The sequence below is a fragment of the Impatiens glandulifera genome, chromosome 8 (genome assembly GCF_907164915.1).
Source record: "Impatiens glandulifera chromosome 8, dImpGla2.1, whole genome shotgun sequence".
NCBI classification, from domain to species: Eukaryota; Viridiplantae; Streptophyta; class Magnoliopsida; order Ericales; family Balsaminaceae; genus Impatiens; species Impatiens glandulifera.
The window spans coordinates 2969473-2983311 of NC_061869.1; the positions used below are offsets into that span (position 1 = coordinate 2969473).

Consider the following 13839-nt stretch of genomic DNA (forward strand, 5'->3'; position numbering starts at 1 on the left):
TTTTGTCGGCTCAATTACAAGGTACAATTCATAACTATTTTAATGTTTGCAGCTTAGGTTCATGAATTATAGATACTTTGAATGTTTAATCAATTCAATAGAGTTTCTTTTCTACTATAACTTGGGCCAATTTTTCTTACGAAATCCCGTCTTTTAATTCTGTTCGCATCCAACACTGATAACAAACAGTTACTTTTCGTACCAACTATTTTAAAATTGTGAAACGGTGTTAAATAACCTATAACAACTTTCTTAAATGGTAGAATAAACAATATACTTCAACCAACCGAAGTTTAAAGCAAACCTTTCAGGACCATGTTCTCGAGTGAATCCATGGACTTCAAGTTATAAACAAGAGCAAGATTCTCTTTGTCACGACAGTAACCATACAAGGTGGCAATGCATGGATGCGCAAGCCTCTGATGACAAAGCATGATGAGTTCATCCTGCCAAAAAACAATAAAGTTCATCAAAACTAATAAACACAAAAATTCATGAATAAATGAGGAATACCATTAGATTGCGTTCACGGAATCCCATGGCAGTGTTCTTTAGGTTAGATGTAGTCCATATCTTTACTGTGAAGTGTTGCTTAGCAAGAAATCCCCGATAAAGCTTGCCAAACTGAAAAATCCCAATGTAGTTCTCCTTACTAAAATTATTAGTAAATTTTTCCAAGTCTTTGTATGCTAGTTGTTTTAACATCTCTGGTTCTATTCCTGATTAAAATGGAAAACTTGTTAGCTAAATGATATATTATGTTTTTTTTATAATATATTTTAGAGAAGCAATTTATCGCAATTAGAGAATAGATATTCACCTGTTTGAGTATCTCCAGCTTCCATTATAATTTCTTCTACTACTTCTTCCGGATTCTTTCTATTCGAAACTATTCAAATATTAATATCCGGATAATATTCATTTAAAAAGTAAATATAGTAAATTAAAAGATTAGAATAAAATATTAATTAAAAAAATAAATTATATGGTTAAAAATGATGAGTCTCCTAATAATTCTCTTTCATTTTATGATTATTAATTAATTTATTTAATTTTAAATTATTTTATAATTTTAATTATTATTAATACATTAAATAATAAATATATTTTAATAATTTAATTTTAATAATATAATAATATATTTTTAAATTATTAAATTAATAAATATCTTAAAATAATACATATCAATAAAATTATATTAATTTAAAATAAAAAAATAAAATTTCACCTTTAACATATTTAATTAATTAAATATTAATAACCCAATATATTTAAATATTAATAAAAAATGATAAAATATATATCCTATTCAACAATTTAATATATATATATATAAAGAAATAAATAAATGAATAATCTCTAACAATTATTAAATAATAACATTTAATAATGTAAAAATTAATTTATAAGTTTAAATATAAAATCCTATTAACAATTAAGAATTTAATTTAATTTAAATAAAATAAAATTATTTTAATATATATATATTAAAAATAATGTTATATTTAAATATATTTTTAATAGTCTATATAATATCATATACATGAATATTATATATATATATATATAATAAGATTTAAAATAATTATTTTTTATAATTACTTAACTAATTTCAAAATAATTCCCTCACTTACCTAATTAATAACTGAATCATCCCAAAATATCTCTGATACTAATTATTAACTAACTCTTTATTTGCTTAATTAATAAATAATAGAATCATTTCAAAATATCTTTATTATCGCTATCTCAATTAAATAATTAATAAGATAAAATTATTTTAAAATATCTCTCAACAAATTTAATTAATATACTTTTCTATTTATTAAATAACATTATACAATTGACTCAAAATTTTAATTTAACTAATTTTCCTCTCATAATATTAATTAAAAAAAGTTTCAATAAAAGGTGACTCTTAAAACCTCTCAAACTATTTTTAATTATATTAAATAAAAATTAGTAATATATTAATTATAATATTTTCTCCTTAAAAAATGATAAATTACTTTTAATAATAATTGATTACATATTTAAATATATATTATCAAATTATTAAAAAAAATCTTAAATTACTCCAAAATTCTATAAATTAATAAGAAATTTTACATAATAAAAAAATAAATAATTTATAAAACAAAAAAGTTAAACTAATTAAATTAATTGAATAAAAATCTAATTTATAAAATTAATATTAATTCAAGAAAGATCCAATAATTATAGGAATATATTTTAGTTTAAAAAATCTCAAACTATTTTTAATTATATTAAATAAAAAATTAATAATGTCTCAATTCCAATATTTTCTCTTAAAAAATATCCAATAATAGTTGATTATTATTTCACCAAATTATTTTTAAAATAAATCTTAAATCACCTTAAAATTCTAAAAATTAATAAGAAATTTTACATAACATAAAATAAATAATTTATAAAATATTAAATTAATTTTTTAATTAAATAAAAATCTATTATAAAATTAATATTAATCCTAAAAATAATTCAATTGAATTAATAATTGATCTCAAACTAGTTAATAAAAAAAAAATATATTCAAAATCAGAATTTAGATTCATACAAACTACTAACCAGATTATTAAAAAATTAGATGTAAATTCTTATCAAATATTTTAAAATCTTAAAATTTCACATTTATTATATTTAACTAACTTAATATATTAAATTTTTAAATAAATTAATAACTTTAAAACAACAAATTTAACATATTAAACAAGCTTAACTAACTTCATTGGAAGAATTATTTGTAAGTTTTAAAACACATTTTAAATAATTGACAATCAAATTATTATTTATAAAACTATATATTAAAATTTATATCTACACATTTTACATATTTAACATATTAATTAGTTTTGTAAATAATATATTTAATATATTTAACTTATTAAATTAATTTATTTTTTAAAATTAAAATATATAAATTAATTAATAATTATATTTTATAATTTTTATTAATAATATAATTTAATATATAAAATAAATAATTAACATTAGTGTGTGAAAACACAACATAACACACATGAAAACGGGCATCGACACGGCACGATTGGGTCGACATGATGACCGACTCTAGCCGCAATAACACAAAATGCGAATTTAAACATTTGTTAACACGAAACAAATAAATTCGTGGATACGAATTAACATTATACGAAAGAATCCGTGAATTATAATATATTTTTGAGTGGGTCAAGACACGATACGACACGCATAAGATTGAGACATAGCACGATTGATAGTCTCTAACATGACTTACCCGAGTCAAATATGACCGTTTATGCACTATACACAATTCCAGCACGGACAATAATAATCTGCTTTGGCTCTAGAAAGTACTTGTTATGTTTGACGAACAATAGAAACTATGGAAGTATTTTGGAGTCCGAACAAATAGCATGATTGTCTTCTTAGACAGTTGTGCAAAATTAAAAAATATATATATTCTAATCATTTTATTTTATTCAAATGAGTCGATAAAACAAATCAACCAAAAAATAAACACACATCAAACAAGCAGGACAAAACAAATGTAATAACAATTCAATATAAGTGATAACCAAAAAGAAAATCAAAATATAAAATTAAATAAACACTTCATTTTAATCATTATTTCTCTAAAGAATGAAGTCAAATGGTGGTTATGACCTTCAAAAGGTGGTTAGCCTAAATCATAAAACAATACTGTCTAAATCCAAATAATACTTAATCACAAAACAACAAATAGATGAAGAAATAATGAATATTCCTTTCATAGCAAAATTTGAGATTTAGGGTAACGAGAATGATTTTTACTTTGAAAAACGGAAATATATTAAATAACGGATAAAAAAAATAAGAGTAAAAATAAAAAATTACTTCTATTTTGCGACTATTATGACCACTTGGAATTTGGAAGTATTTCAGATAAATAGGTATATTTAATACCTCAAGGCTCCGTTAGTAAGGTATTATTCAAAGTAATAAATATAAAAAAACAGTTTAAAATAAGATTATTTATAATAAATATATTCAAAATTAATTAGATGTTTGTATCTATTACCCATGAAAATGTAAATATTTTAATTTGTAGATGAGGTGGTTTATGCTCTTAAGATTCTTTAACCCACTTGTTTCTCAATTAATTAAATAATTCCAAAGTCAAATACCATAAAGAAGACTTCTTCATATATCTGTGTTTGTTTTTATCACATCTTCTTCATTAAATCCGTCAATTGCTCTCTTCATTTCCATGGATCATCAGGCCCCAAAATCCATCTCCTCAGAGCCCATCAAGCGGTTCTACTCTGTTTTGGCCCTCCCTCCAGATGATGTGACAGAGCGTCTGAGTAAGCTAATGGCAGAGCTCAGATCATACTTCGGAGGCCCTGAGTTCGACCCACATGTCACCGTAGTCGGACTCATCAGGCTGACCGAGGCCGACGCTCTAGAGAAATTTGCAACGGTATGTGAAGGTCTAAAGGCGTATAACGCCACCGTCGAGAAAGTGGACACAGGAACCTTCTTCTATCAATGCGTGTATCTTCTCATGCAACAAGATTCCCAGGTTCAATCTAAATTGAGGAAGAAATGAAAAGTACTTCTTTTCAAATAAGTTTTACTCTATCAAACTGATACATTAATAGTTATCATGATGGTAAGTTTTCAAGTCAACAAAGAAAAAGTCAAAAGGATCAATCTACTTTCTTTCAGGTGATGGAAGCAGCTGCTTATTGTTGGAATCAATTTGGTTACACGAGTTCGACAAGTATGGTTTTTGTTTGTTGTGTTCTGTTTTTGGTTCTTGACTAAAAGAATTGCATAATGTCATTTATATGTAAAAATTTGTCTGTTTTAATTATAATCGACAGCTTATATGCCACATCTCAGCATCTTATATGGAGATCTGTCTGATGAGGACAAGAAAAAGGCTCAAGAAGAAGCTAATATCCTTGACGATAACCTGGCCGACATGAGTTTCCTGATAAGTAGATTCGCTTTGTACGAAATAGAGCCAAACGACGATACTCTCGCATCCTGGAAGAAGATAATTGAAACTAATCTTCAACCTAATTAACCCAAAATTCATTCATTTGTATTGGTCAAAATCAAGTTTATTCAGTTCACTTTTTCTTTTCTTCTGCCCCTTTTATTGCTATGCCCGGAAATTGACATAGGCAACACATGATTGTTATGGATGTACAATAAACTATTTATATACATTATCAATATTAATAAAATTCATCTTAAATATATTTTTATGTAAAAATTGAAATTAAACCTAGGTTTTGGTAAGCTTATGCTTTCAAAATTTAAGTAGGACTAAGACACTGAACCATCATGTTAGATTATGATGATTTAAACAAGAAAAGTATTTTAAATTAAAAATTTGTTACAGTTTTTAATTTTTACCCAAATGATTAAATTATTGTAAAAAGTGGAACCATTATCTGTCAAAAATTAACATTAACTATTTTATTGAAAATTTTATAATGGTTAAAACAATTTTTTTTTTCTTTTATATGATTTTTTTGATATCATATTTGATACTTTCATATAATCATTTATTATTAAGTTTTCTACTTTTAAGATTATTTTTAGATTTGTAATTTTTAGTTTAGTTTTGATAAAATTTTGTTTCTAATCATAAAATAAGATTCGAATAAAAATAAATAAATTTTAAAATTAATGTTTTAAGTCCATATGGATCTGACTATACTCGTGCCAACACAAAGCACGTACCCGAACTTAAGAGTAAGACAATGAGATGTCAACACCAAACACTAAGATGTCATCACTAGGCACACAACCCAAACTTACACGACATAACACTAAGATTTGAGCATTATGCACAACCGAAACTTAACTGTCGTGACACTAAAATGTTAGCACTAGACACAAGACCAAAACTTAACTAATATATGGACTCTGTCAAATCTTGCTCATTAAAGTGATTCACTCAAATCTTGATCAATCTTTTATTCAACAAAAATAACAGATTAATGGGTTGAATTTAATTAATATATTTGTTTATTATTTTAAATATAAAACTTAAGAATGTTAGCTTAAGAATATCTGCTTATTCATTTTTGGCTAATATATTTGTAATCAAAATTGATAATATTTTTTCTTCATAATTAAGAGATTTTATAAGATTAAAACAATAAATCATGTAAAAGTATTTTTTGGAATTTTTTAATAATTTGTTTGGATGCAGGTTTAAATAAAACAATTTGACATAGTGGTGTTAAACTTATATTATTTGTGATGATAGATTTTATGTTTGTGTATCTCCTTCGAAGACATTGGATTGATAACACTGTAATGCTGTTCTTTTTTTTATTTTGTATTTTTTTTTATATAAATTTTGATAACATCATTTTTTATGTTTTGAATTTATCAAACTACAATGAATTATTATTACTTGTACAAAATTATGCTCAAATAACACAAATAAGTAAGTGTATATTTCAACCAACCCAATTTTAATCAAACAAAATTAAATAATAGTATTTATTTTAGAAAAAAAATTAATAAATAATCCTATATAATAATGAAGATTAAGTAAAACAATTAAATTTAAAAATATTTATTATATTAAGAAATATTTATTAAATGATTAAAATAAGAAAAAAAAATAATATTCTTAAGAATTCTAAAATATTTTAATTTCAATGATTTTAATAGTAAATTTTAGTTTGAAAATTTTGTGAAAGTTTAAGTGTCTATTTTAACATCTTTTTTATTATGAAAACAAAATACTACATAAAATGTTAAATTATAAGCAACATGTACTTGAGACATTTGTATATAAATACGATTAATTGTATATACTAAATTAATTAAACTACTTAAAGATAATGTCACTTGTGAAATTTGATTTGTCAACATGCATCTCATCTAATATTAATATTGGTTACATATTTTGAATATATCATAATAAATTAAAAATTGATTCTAATATAATGACTTTTAAATATATATTATATATTAAAAATAACTTATTAACTATAATTATAATTTTGGAATTTTATAGATATCGTATTGTATCAATTCTTTATATCTCTACACAAATATTTTTTAAAACAAATTTTTGACAAAAATAAACAATAACAGATTTTCAACAAAAATATATAAATACAAGAATCGCCAATGTATTCAAATTAAAACAAAATATTTGACTTTTTGAGCTACACACAAAATGAATCACATGTGAAAAATGTGTATGACACAAATTTTTTAATATATATCTCAAAACAAAAATTAAGTCTTAATTTGAAAATTATAAACTAACTAATTTAATATATATTACTCTTTTTTCTTTTAAATCGAATTGATTAAAATAAAAATAAAGTTTAATTTTACACTTTATAGTTTTAGAAATTCTAACTATGCATTTGAGATAATTAACTCAATAGAGTATATAATTGATAATGGATGCATATATATAATTTATAAAAAATAATTTATACTATCTTTGATTCTAAACAATAACAAATATTTTCAATTTATATTTCTGTAAGAACCAAACTTACACTTTCCTCCTAACCGTCAATCTATGCTTTAAAAAATTATAATATATTGTATCACTTAGTAATACATAAAACAAAAATTTATTAAAGTTTCCCATTTAAATCTAGTTACATAAATTGTTATAATGTTCCAAATAGATTAATTCCAAAAATTGCAGATTTTTTTTTCTTCATTTTTTTAATATTTAATTATGTTGAGATAATCTTGTTTATTGATTACTAAAATTTTCACTTTCAAGATTGTAATTTGTAATTTAATTTTAATATATATTTGTTTCAGTTCTAGATCCTAAATTCAAGTATATAAAAATAGATTATAAATTAAGTCAATTTAAATATCTTTATATTATAATTTCTCATATATTAATTATTAAATAAATATGAAATTTTTATTTTTAATTAACTTAAAAAGTTAAATATTTTTTTTAATTTAATATTTTATTTGTAAACTTTTTAAATTAAAATTTCATTTTATTAAATATTATTTAATTAATTTTTTTATTTAAGCTTTTAATTTAATAATATATATTTTCAATAATATAATTACTTTAATAGTAATAATAATAATTATTATTAAAATAAAAGTATTTATTAATTAATTTTTATATGAATGTTTTAAAATTATTAATTATTCCTATAAATAAATAGATAAAATATAATAAATACTGATAATTTATATATATATATATATATATATATATATATTCTTTTATTTATAATATTTTAAATAACTATATTTTAAATTAACTAATATATTTTATATAATTTTTTATATATTTTTTAATATTTTAAATGATTAATTTATTATAAAAATGAAGTGATTTAATTAAAATAAAACTAAGTTTTATAAAATTATTAATTATTATATTTTGTATTGATATTTTAAATTAGTTATTTATAGAAATATATATAAATAAATTTATAATATATTATAAATACTAATAATATATCTATATTCAAATATAAAGTAAAAACAATATTTTAAATAATTGAATCTTTATTATTTTTATTTATTATATTATTATAATTGTTTATAAAATATTATGTTATTATTATTAAATTAAAAAATTAATATTATTACTTATAAAAAAATAATTATATTATTTTTAAGAAAAATATTATTAAATAAAAAAATTAAAATAACAATAATAAAAATATTTAAATTTTAAAAATATATATATTTAACTTTAAAATTAATAAAGTATATATTTTATAAGATATCAAAACAAAGCAGCCAAAATCATATAATTTAGAAGTAATACAATAAATTTTTAAAAGTTAAAATGAAAAAATACCCTATTTAAGTTTATGCTTATTTAAGGTTTATGCTTTTAAGATTCGCTTTTGGCCAATTTGTTTATCAATAAAACAATTCCAAATTCAGATTTGATCAAACCAAGACTTCTCTTTGTATTTTATCACGACTTTTTGTCTCTATTTCCATGGATCCTCAAGCATCTGAACCCATCAAGCGTGTGTACTCTGTTTGGGCACTCCCTCCAGAAGATGTGGCACAACGGCTCAGGAAACTGATGGCAGAGCTCCGATCGGAGTTCGACGGTCCTGAGTTCGAGCCCCATGTAACCGTGGTCGGAGCCATCAGTCTGACAGAGACAGACGCTCGGGAGAAGTTTGTGGCTGGATGTGAAGGTCTGAAGACTTATAACGCCACCGTCGAGAAAGTGACCACAGGAACCTTCTTCTATCAGTGCGTATTTCTTCTCCTGCGACCAGACCCACAGGTAATTTAAGGTTCAATTATGTCTTTACATGCCATTTAGGGGAAAAAATCTAAAATTTGACTGTTAATTGGAAGAATCCCTAATTTAACCCGTTTCATTGAATCTTATTAGCTTGAATTTGTCATTGAATCTGTCTAATTCTTAGTTGGAACATAAAGGATGAATCATGAAGAACATTGAATGAAATATGTTATGATTGTAAAGAACTATCTGCTTGGTTTATAGCTGATCCATATATGAGATAGACCCACCAATCAATTTCAGATTTTGAGTAAACTTTCAGGTGATTGCAACAGCTGCTAATTGTTGGAATCATTTTGGTTACAAGAACTCTACACGTAAGTTTGTTTTGAATCAATCATATGATGTTTTTTCATTAAAACAGCTGCATTAATGTAATTTGTCTGTCATTACTCTGTTTTACTTATAACAATGTGATTGTCCACAGCTTATATGCCACATCTCAGCATCTTATATGGTGATCTATCCGAGGAAGACAAGAAAAAGGCTCAAGAGAAAGCGAACATCATCGATGATAGCCTGGCTAACCTGAGTTTCGAGATAAATCGACTCGCTTTGTATGAAACAGATACAGAAGACATTACTCTCAAGTCCTGGAAGAAGATAACTGAGTTCCATCTACAGCCAAATTAAACCCAAAATGCAAAAATAATGAAATTTGTTTGAGTAGTGCTGCAATTGTTTACTTATGTAATGGATATTGTTAAATTGGAACAGGATAAACCTAGCTGGTATTTGCTCTTCTATATTGTTCACCTATTAAGAGCCTTTTACTTAACCTAGCAACATTTTGGGTGACAATTGTGAACACCACTTTAAGACAGATGCAAGCCTTACTTAGATGACAGGTGATATACTTTGATCGTGGGTTATAGCCATTCGTTAAACGACCACGTTAAAGAGAAATGCTCCTTTGGACAGACGCAAATCCTATTCCTAAGGCAATGGATGGGCATTAGAGCCATCGAGGAGTGGAACGCACTATCAAGGTGAGTAAGTTAAGATATTTTTTAGGGCTCGTGAATTATTACATTTGATGAATTGATTCTCGTAAGTTACTCGAAAAGAAGAGGGCTGCTAAAAATATATCCTAAATCAGAATTTTAATGACTTGTGTAGTTTTAGATCTGGGTTAATCTCAATATCTTCAAATAATCTACCAAACTTTTTTTAAGACTATATTTAAATGACAAATTTGGTAATAAACCCTTTGAATGTTCACACTAAACAATGGTATATTCAAATAACCTGCTGGTTATTTAAACAACCCAAGATCAAACAATGCTAGATGAATAAGTTAAATGAGAATAAACAAAGAACTGTACTTATAATAATGAATATGTTCTAAGTTGGGGTGCATTTTCATTGAAAAAGGAGATGATAATTGAAAAGTAGAAATGAGAAAAGTGGAAATTATGAAAGGGATGGGAAGAGTTGTGATTGGTGACAGCAATTGACAGGTTCCCACAGCATTTATGGAATTAGGTCTTTGAATTGATGTGCTCAACTCTCAACCCCATTTTTGAAAGCCAGTTTTATTTTTACTATGGTCCACTCAAATAAAGAAGGGATCTAGGGTTTCACAAGAAGGGTATTCCCACATTGTACTTAAATTTTTTATTCTGTCCCCATAATCTCTCTATTATTTATAATCTAAACTAAGTAATAAGGATTAACAAAAATATCTGAGTTTCTTTATGCTTCCTTATTTTCTTCTTTCTCTAATTACTTGTAATTAATCTAAATGGAGATATTCAAGATTGGCTTCTATTTTGCCCTTTTAAACAAAGCAGTGAGTTTGGATTTTTATGATAAGTGTAATATATGATTTGGAACATTTTTACAAGAGAATCCAACAATACAAGGGGACCATAATTTATAAAATTTCATACTTATATACATCCCCTATTATGGTCATTACTTTAATTAGATGCTGACTAAATTGGTAAAATCCAAATTCTAACCGTGTCCAAATAGTTGTGAAATGTAAGCTACCCAAATAACTTTGAAATGCAGGTCTGACCTGTATAGGAAAACCAAAATATCTACTCTAAGGGAAAATTAGAGGAAAATCGAGATGTTTAACGCACAAATATTGAAAGACTCGAAAATTGTTTGATAAAATTTAAAATTGAGTGTTGAAAACAATATTTATAAAATGAATCCTAATAAAAATAAAGATAAAATATTTTTTTTAATATAGTTTAACTAAGATTAATGGTATAGCACACAAACTCATATTCTCATGGTTATGATTTTGAGTTTTCAGTTTCTTGACATATAAAGTACTGTTAAGACAACTAATATTGTTTATTCCTCACTCTATTCCTTGAACTCGAATAGTCGGGAAAGAAGGATACTAACTTAAATAAGACTCCTCTGCGCCAAGAATCTTAGGATACCACAAATAGTTGGATAGATAGACTTTCTCAGGGAGCTAAACCAAAGTCGGCCGTTTGGAGACCAAGAGCTTTAATAGTTACCCAAAAGAGGTTCACAGCTAGAGTTTGAGGCGAGCTTAAAACCCTATGAACAACAGGAATCTCCAGCCCGAAGATGCTCGGTTGAATAATCAGTCCAAATTCAATCGTGATTCATACTAATTAATACACAATGCAATCAATATATGAATATATTTTCTGGTGACGATCATTAAATTTATAGCTGAAAATCACAACATAACTTATTCATTAATGTTTACATTTTTTTTTTTTTGTTGAAATTAAAGTAAAACTAGTATGACACTCCCACATACATGGTTCCTCGCTTAAATTCAAAGCGCTTCCATATTAAATCGAACATGTGACATTTTGGTTCCTCAATTGGATTCTTACCGCAGAGATACTTTGGTGGGGCTATGTTTACACTTTATAACATAAAAAAATGTGTTGGACAGTGAAGAGGATGTAATAAGTGGATTCCTTACAAACCATACCCTAAATGCACAAATTACATATGTTAGAAGTGGAGATACCTTTTTCTTTTTATCTATTCGTCTTCTATAAAAAGATATATATCACAAATGATCCATGGTCCCAAGATTCCACAACTAATCCCATGGAAAACACACAAAAATAAATAGAAAAAGAGACCAAAAAATGCAATGAAGATTTCAAATTAATAGGTCCACTTGATGCTCTCTTAAATTTTGTTATGAACATTCTAATTCATTTATATATGCCATTTGACTTTTGTCAATCCTACTTTGTAATAAAATCAAACATATGATACATAAACAACACAAAATTAGGAAGGCTTGACATGAGATTGAAATTCCAATTTATATTCAAACTTAAAAAAAAAATAATGTCATTTAAGCAACAAAAGAAAAATACGAAAATAAGAAAAAAAGACTATCGTGAAAAAGAAAAATCAAGTAAATAGTATTAAATCACGTCGTGGACCACTAGAGAATGACATGAATACTTATCGGTGAACCTTATGCATCGAAGTCTTCACGACCAATATATGGTCTCCTAACAACAAATCGTTTTTGAACATAATCTAACAAATTTCGGATTTCAAATGCCAATAACCACATTATATAATTTAGTGTATAATTAAGTGTCTTTTATTCTTTATTTTTTATGTTAGTAATATTTTTTTTATGAAATAAAATTTGTTATAAAAACAAAAATTAATTAAGAAGTTATTCAGTTTTTCATCACAAATTCATTATTTACTTAGTGTTGAGATTATAATTAGACAAACAATGGTATCTTAATTGAGATTGACATATTGGATTCCATTTTGTCCCGTAGTCGTAGTCGATATTAGAATGAATTATAAGAAAGAAGGTAACTAATTAAAAATCAATTGCAAAACAATATAATAACAAATTCAAACAAAAAAATTCATTAAATAAACACGTAAAAATCAAATTTGTATACCGATAAAACTTTGTATACATCATAATATTAATATATTTCGAGTACGGGTCAAATTTGTTTGATTATTTAAATATATCATATATATCAAACCTTGATTCATATTGAGTCGGTATAAAAATAGGTCGGATTAGATCGATTTGAATACATACCCTTAGACAAATAATGAAGATTTGATTTGGGTAATCTTGCATACACATCAAATTGTTGACTTATTCTCCTATGATTTTGACATTCCTATACAAGGGAATGTTGTTATGGACTAACAAGAGATTTTCAAACATATCCAAATCAGGATTAAGAACGTGACCATTTAAAAACAAACCGCAAGAGAATTTCAATGATATTTATTACTACATCCCAAAGTCAAGTATTTTGTCTGACCACAATTGCCTCCCCTGGAATGCAAAACAGATTATACTAAATTATGACTTCTTTGTTTTCTTTTATTAAAATAATTACATATATCTTTTAATTTTTTTTAAATGGTTAATGCAAAATGATTCAAATGATAGTCGTTTAAGCTCAACGACAAAACATTACAAAAATTGAAAAGAAAATATTTTAAAAAGCACAACACAAAATAGCTCACATGAAACAAAAAGAAAAAATTTTAACGAACACGGAGATCTTAAAAAAGATCAATGAGTTTTTCAACTG

The 13839-nt window shown here is 24.8% G+C and overlaps 2 protein-coding genes across 2 annotated transcripts; both read left to right on the forward strand.

The window, feature by feature from the left end:
- The first annotated feature begins 4249 nt into the window (after positions 1 to 4249).
- LOC124911757 (cyclic phosphodiesterase-like) lies at positions 4250 to 5074 on the forward strand. Its single transcript, XM_047452271.1, has 3 exons — positions 4250 to 4564; positions 4711 to 4765; positions 4869 to 5074. The coding sequence occupies exons 1-3, from the start codon at positions 4250 to 4252 to the stop codon at positions 5072 to 5074; spliced, it is 576 nt and encodes a 191-aa protein (XP_047308227.1).
- Positions 5075 to 8923: 3849 nt separating this feature from the next.
- On the forward strand, positions 8924 to 10052 carry LOC124912065 (cyclic phosphodiesterase-like). Its single transcript, XM_047452622.1, has 3 exons — positions 8924 to 9271; positions 9555 to 9609; positions 9720 to 10052. Exons 1-3 carry the CDS (start codon positions 8972 to 8974, stop codon positions 9923 to 9925), a joined length of 561 nt encoding a protein of 186 aa, XP_047308578.1. The 5' UTR covers positions 8924 to 8971; the 3' UTR covers positions 9926 to 10052.
- Positions 10053 to 13839: the final 3787 nt, after the last annotated feature.